Genomic DNA, 6,702 nt, shown 5'->3' with positions numbered 1-6,702 from the left:
CTGATTCTGTGTAATACCAATTATCCAGTTAGTAATAATACCACTACATGTGAACTGTATATCAGGAAAAGCTCTTGTATCACTGACTGGTATTACACTAGTAACTGATAGACTGTTTGTATTAATATCAGTTTCAGTGAAAAAATTTTGAAAGCAATTCGGTGGATCTAGATAATGTTACAAAATATTATTACAGAATGATACATACTTGTGTTTAGACGTAGCATAAAGACATTATTTGTATTCTGAAAATCAGCTTCTCTATTTGAACCAGTTACTCTGATATTTGACTCGCTAATGGAGTCTGCTCTTATCCTTCCAACTCTTTCTGTGCTGCTAGTGGTTGCATTGTAAAGTCTAACAACACTTGAATCATCTTCAGGTTGATACACTCCTAGTCTGTAATTATCACGATTACTGCCACTTACACTAATAGGAGTAGGAAGAATGTAACGATATAATCCATTTGTAGTGACATTATCAGGAGACAGTACAATAGGAAGAGTAAGTACTTTTTGGTAAGTAGAACTACCATCATAATACCATGCCTCAATGCTAGGATACTTGTTCCTATTTCCATATACTGATCTGATATCAACTCCAAGAAGAACTTCAGTCACAGTAGCAGTACTACAATTGAATGTATCAAAGGCAATGAGCCATCTTCCTTCATTGTCCTCAGCTAAAGTATTATCAGCTAGTGAACCAACTGGTGTAGCTGCTTTAGCTACTAGTAGACTCAAGTCCATGAATCCTTCAGTACATACTCCTCCTCCTGTTGCTCCTTCATTACTAGCAACCAATAATAATAGGAATAAGAAGATACTGGACATTTTGTGATGAGCTACTCAGCAAGTTTCCTCTACTTATTTATTTTCCTATAGATGCTACAGGATGTCATTGGATCTAGAGTAGATACCACACCCAATTTTACTAGAGTTGCATTCCTAGCAATCATAAATAAATCATAGTGACTGATAGCCTAATGGTTTATATTAAATTTAACTGAAAAGGGAATGTCATAGTAAATGTGGTTTGTCTACTAGAACTATAACTGAATATTATAGAATTATGTATAATAGCAAATTTGAATTTATTGTAGATTGGCTAATTACTTTAACAACGCGTACAATTAAATTTTACAATAATTTTAGTGCAACTCATTATTTTGTGCATGTGCTCTATGAGCATTAATGTATGTTCAATGTTCATATGTTAGATGTACAACTCTTCTTCTTCTACTTTCTGTTGTGTATATGCTTCATTATGTGCTGGCATTACAATAACCTGCCAATAGAAATACAGTCAAACAATATTGATAAATGAACTGTCATGACTAAGACTTTTAATATTGAGTTTAAGTAATGAAGTTTAAATTAGCTGTGGCCATATTTTTTTGCAGAATAGTTCACTAGTCATTATTTACAGCATAATATATTGTAATGTTACCTCTTGTTCATTATACATTGTTCTTGGCTCCTCATACACTAATAATTCTTCATTGATACCTATAATTTATCAAAATTACAACAATAAATCTCATTTTACTTTGTGTCATTATAGTATTGATTCCATAAGCAGGATTACTATGGACATCATCTACTTTAATTACGTTAGAATTGGTTAAAATTATACTCTTTCAAGTATAACAATCTATCATACTTTTATTTCCACCAATAACACCATAAGTAGCATATATTAGCAGGTATATTTGAGAGAACATTCATTCCTTCATCTATGCAATAACAAATTATTGAAGTTAGTGAATGTTTTTTATTAAGTTACCTTGTTTTTGTTCATCCACTATTCTTTTACTATCATCATTAGCATAACCAGTACCTAACTGTTTTCTCCTACACACTAATACACTCACTATTAATATTACTAGTATAGTAACTACCAGTAATATAAATACACTACTAATACTTCCTGCTATTATTAGACTCCCTGTACTTTGATCAGGTGTACTTATAGTGGTCATTGAGGTAGTAGTAACATTACTACTTGAAGTACTATAAAAGGCATTAGTGAGGAATGAGGATGTTGTACTCAGTAAGGAAATAGTGGCAGTAGAATGTAAACTGGTAGTGTCATGTACGACTTCTATTGACGTAAGAATGCTATTAGGTCTCATTACATTATCTGTAATAGATATTGTTATTGCTGCAGCACTACTAGCAGTGGATGATGTTTCAGTAATTGAAGGAATTGGCTCTAAAAAGGGAAATACTGGGTAATTATATGATAGTAGGTAGAAAAATGCTCACTTATTATAACTGATATCAGTGGATAGTCATTATGTTCCAATGGTATTAATCCATTACTGCTATTAAGCTCATAATTCAATGGTCCATTGTATTGTTGATAATACATTGGATTACTATTAGTGGTTACATTGATTACTAATATATCTCCATACTGTACTTCAATATCACTTGTAAAGTTATATACATTACCATTACTTGATGTAGCAGCAGAAGCATCAACACTTAGTGCATGAATCAGTTCAGAAGAACGTTTTAAATAAATGTTAGGATAATGTTTGCTTGTATCCTGATTCTGTGTAATACCAATTATCCAGTTAGTAATAATACCATTACATGTGAACTGTATATCAGGAAAAACTCTTGTATCACTGACTGGTATTTCATTAGTGACTGATAGACTGTTTGTATTAATTTCAGCTTCAGTGAAAAAATTTCGAAAGCAATTCGGTGGATCTAGATAATGTCACATAATATTATTACAGAATGATACATACTTGTGTTTAGACGTAGCATAAAGACATTATTTGTATTTTGAAAATCAGCTTCTCTATTTGAACCAGTTAGTCTGATATTTGATTCACTAATGGAGTCTGCTCTTACTCTTCCGACTCTTTCTGTGCTGCTAGTGGTTGCTTTGTATAATCTAACAACACTTGAATCATCTTCAGGTTGATACACTCCTAGTCTGTAAGTATTATAATTACTGCTATTGACACTAAAAGGAGTAGGAAGAACATAATGATATAATCCATTAGTAGTGACATTATCAGGAGACAGTACAATAGGAATAGTGACGGGATTCAGGTAGGAACTATCATCATATTGCCATATCTCAATGCTAGGATACTTTTTCCTATTTCCAAATTCTGATTTGATGTCAACTCCAAGAAAAACTTCTGTTACAGCAGCAGTAGTACAATTGAATGCATTAAAAGCAATGATCCATCTTCCTTCATTGCTGTCAGCTAAAGTATTATCATATATATTATCATGTATATCAGGAAAAGCTCTTGTATCACTGACTGGTATTACATTAGTAACTGATAGACTGTTTGTATTAATTTCAGTTTCAGTGAAAACATTTTGATAGCAGTTTGGAGGATCTAGATAAAAAATGACTTTAATATTTTGTTAATGACGTTATGCATACCTGTTATTAGATGTGCCATAAAAACATCAGTTGTTTCTACTTGATCAATTTCTTTAGTTAAACCAGTTATTGTGATACTTGATTCACTAATGGAGTCTGCTCTTATTCTTCCAACTGTTTCTGTGCTGCTAGTGGTTGCATTGTAAAGTCTAACAACACTTGAATCATCTTCAGGTTGATAAACTCCTAGTCTGTAAGTAGCATAAGGAGTAGGAAGAACGTAACCATACAATCCATTAGTTGTGAAATTATCAGGAGTTAATCATGGGCGTAGGCAGACTAGGAAAGAAGGTCGGGCAAGGAGAAGATGATGGGCGCGCGAAGCGCGCCGAAATTTTGGCCACACCCCTTTTGCCGCCCGATATATGGCGATTTTGCACTATCTATCATGCATGCATACACAATTATTATTGTTTTATTGTAATCAGGTAGAAGAAATTTTTCGTGATATGGTGGCTTTGAAAAAGCCAGTTAACAAAAAATGAGGCGGAAACTCGACCCTGAGGATGATCACTGGAGTTTTTGTGAGAGACAGCAAACTTGATAACTACCACATTTAAGCAGTCCCAGAGCTTAGAAGACAAATCTCTTTCTATATATAAAAGATATAGGTGCAAACAGCATGGAACCTAGATTGACGTTTGCTCGCCATTTCAATAATTAACTTGGCCGTCACTAATAATTAACTTGATATCATAATTCATAACTTGAATAAAATGGCTGCTGCTAGAGCTCTGGCTCTCTCAGCTTCTTCCTCACTCCTCAGGCTAAGTGACAGTCACAGACTGACAGTATAGTTCCAGTGTCCAATTACACCTGTGGTAATGATAGTCTGACAGTCTCACACACAGTGGCACACTCAGTCTTGCCCAACCACCTTGCCCAAGCTTCTGCCCTCACTGCCTTTGCTCACAGGTCAGCTCACAGAGTCAGGTCGGGCATTGCCCCTATATGCCCGACCCTGCCTACGCCTATGGAGTTAATGCAATAGGAATAGTTTGTATTTTTCGTAAAGGAGATCAACTACAAGCCACATTTCAATGCTAGGATACTTGCTCCTATATTGCCATGATTTGATCTGATGTCAACTCCAAGAAGAACTTCTGTTACAGTAGCAGTAGTACAATTAAATGCATGACCCCCATCAATGACCCATCTTCCTTCCTTGCCCTCAGCTAAAGTATTATCAGCTAGTGAACTAACTGGTGTAGCTGCTTTAGCTACTAGTAGACTCAAGTCCATAAATCCTTCAGTACATACTCCTCCTCCTGTTGCTCCTTCATTACTAGCAACCAATAATAATAGGATAAGGACAGCAAGTGAAAGAGCCGAGGAAAGAGCAGACATTTCTTGATTTCTGTAGTAACAGCTTATTAATTATTCATTACTATACTACTTAGAAAAGCCACTCCTACTTCATTGGCTTCCACGTGTTGTCACGTGTCTAATAGAAACGGAGTTAACAGACTTAAAACCTGCTTAAAACAGAACACTTAATCTATCAACATATTATGAGCATTTTGCCATACTTGTAAGCTTATTGTACATACATGTACTGTACTGTTTCTAATTAGTGTAGCTTGTTCTGCACATTATAACGATCTTTTTTAAATTTTTAATGTAAGTATCTACTTGATATCACATTAGAATGAATTACATGATGAATAGAGCAAGGGGCAAGGTTCATGGTCTTTGGCCAAAATTTTATAAAAAATGGCTAGGTAAGTAATCTCCATTTTAATAGGTACACATATATTTTTTTATGTTGCATAGAAAATTTGAGCTGATTTCAATCAAATTTAGATTTTTTTACGTATTTTTAAAAGTGACCTAAAAATTGAGCCAAAGTCCTGTACTATAGTACACAATCTTTAGCCAAATTTTGGCCTTAAAAAGGTGATAATTTTCCATTTTATATTTTTTTCTGATACACATACATGTTCTTATGTTGTGTAGAAAGTTTGAGTTGATTCTGATTAAAATTAAATTTATTAATGATGCTCTAAAGTTTGGTCAAAAATGGCTAGAACAGAATTTTGCATTTTTATTACATTTTCTAATTTACATGCACTTGTGTCATTTAGAAAGTTTGAGTCGCTATATGATCAAACTGGTTTTTTCAAAATTTGGCCATGGATCATGTATGCATGAGCTATCAATTTACAAAGGTTGCAATACATTTTTCTGAATTTAGAGCTGATTCCAATCATAAATATAATACACAGACAGGGATTAGAGACTTACCTGTTTTAATTTTGTCATTGCCATGGTTATTGTTTATAGGTTATTAATAATTATTTAAAACGACACATAACTATAAAAACTGTCACAATACATTTCATACAAACAGCAAATAGCGCAGTAATGGGGATATAACAAAAATTACAATTCTGCCTGCAATAAATTAAAAAAGAAGATGGAGACATAAAATCAGTTCTTGTACATGTACTGTAAGTCGGTGTAGAGGGAGTGGCTTGTTTCTAAAGCTCCACCCAGTACAGTAACAGGATCCTCTTTATTAATCATTAGTAATTGTTTATCAGGTGAGGATAGACTTGATGATATACCTGAGAAACTTGGACGATTATAAGTATCAGGATTCCTACATTGAATACAAATAAGGATATCATTGTACAATATTTATTACATTATCTTTAATGAAAATTATTGATATCACATTATATTAATTGTGTGTGGGCGTTCATGGAAGCATGTTGTAGTTGAATGTGAAATGACAATGACACTGTAGTATGTGGATATGGTGCAGTTAGAGTAATGTGTGTGTGACCATATCTAATCGAATTGTGCCTAGCCCCTACTTATGACAATTTCTGTATGTATGCATGAATCTATGTATGCATGCGTGCATTTGGGAGTGTGACTAGGAGGTGTGGTCACAAGGCAGAGCCCCTCAATGTTTACATTCTTTCTAGTTTAGCCCTAGTTGACATATTTGGCTGTATTTTAGTATGTTATTGTTTTAAATTCCATTAGTTGTAAACATGTTTGTGTTTTGTTAGTTACATGCATACATGTAGTAGCACTAATAATAAATACATACCAGCATTGCATCATTAGTTTATACATTGGTTTAGGACATCCTGGAGGAGGTGGTAATCTATAGCCTGAATCAACCAGTCTAATGCACTAAAGTTAGTAAAATAAAATAAAATTTTATAAGTATAATATCATACTTCTTGATTAGTGTACATTTCAAATGGCTTATGTCCTACTGACCAAATCTCATACATTACAGCTCCATAACTCCACACATCACTAGCACTC

At 33.8% G+C, this 6,702-nt stretch overlaps 3 protein-coding genes and 1 long non-coding RNA gene across 4 annotated transcripts; all 4 read right to left on the bottom strand.

Annotated features, from left to right (window-relative positions):
* Positions 1–155: 155 nt before the first annotated feature.
* On the bottom strand, positions 156–836 carry LOC109587329 (uncharacterized; the record flags this gene model as incomplete). Its single annotated transcript, XM_020003571.1, has 2 exons — positions 209–836; positions 156–167 (listed from the first exon to the last, which is right to left on the bottom strand). Coding segments are annotated over exons 1-2 (637 nt in total), but the record flags the coding sequence as incomplete, so codon positions are not given.
* Positions 837–1,127: 291 nt separating this feature from the next.
* Positions 1,128–1,569, bottom strand: LOC109587328 (uncharacterized). Its single transcript, XR_002187529.1, has 3 exons — positions 1,549–1,569; positions 1,450–1,508; positions 1,128–1,287 (listed from the first exon to the last, which is right to left on the bottom strand). It is a non-coding gene; the product is annotated as an uncharacterized LOC109587328 (long non-coding RNA).
* Positions 1,570–1,590: 21 nt separating this feature from the next.
* LOC109587327 (uncharacterized) lies at positions 1,591–2,380 on the bottom strand. Its single transcript, XM_020003570.1, has 3 exons — positions 2,268–2,380; positions 1,786–2,214; positions 1,591–1,735 (listed from the first exon to the last, which is right to left on the bottom strand). The coding sequence occupies exons 1-3, from the start codon at positions 2,371–2,373 to the stop codon at positions 1,665–1,667; spliced, it is 606 nt and encodes a 201-aa protein (XP_019859129.1). The 5' UTR covers positions 2,374–2,380; the 3' UTR covers positions 1,591–1,664.
* A 3,331-nt stretch (positions 2,381–5,711) lies between these two features.
* LOC109587326 (ephrin type-A receptor 8-like) lies at positions 5,712–6,696 on the bottom strand. Its single transcript, XM_020003569.1, has 3 exons — positions 6,612–6,696; positions 6,479–6,564; positions 5,712–6,019 (listed from the first exon to the last, which is right to left on the bottom strand). Exons 1-3 carry the CDS (start codon positions 6,666–6,668, stop codon positions 5,848–5,850), a joined length of 315 nt encoding a protein of 104 aa, XP_019859128.1. The 5' UTR covers positions 6,669–6,696; the 3' UTR covers positions 5,712–5,847.
* Positions 6,697–6,702: the final 6 nt, after the last annotated feature.

The sequence above is a fragment of the Amphimedon queenslandica genome, unplaced genomic scaffold (genome assembly GCF_000090795.2).
Source record: "Amphimedon queenslandica unplaced genomic scaffold, v1.1 AMPQUscaffold_12608, whole genome shotgun sequence".
NCBI classification, from domain to species: domain Eukaryota; kingdom Metazoa; phylum Porifera; class Demospongiae; order Haplosclerida; family Niphatidae; genus Amphimedon; species Amphimedon queenslandica.
This window is presented reverse-complemented; position numbering and strand designations above follow the sequence as displayed.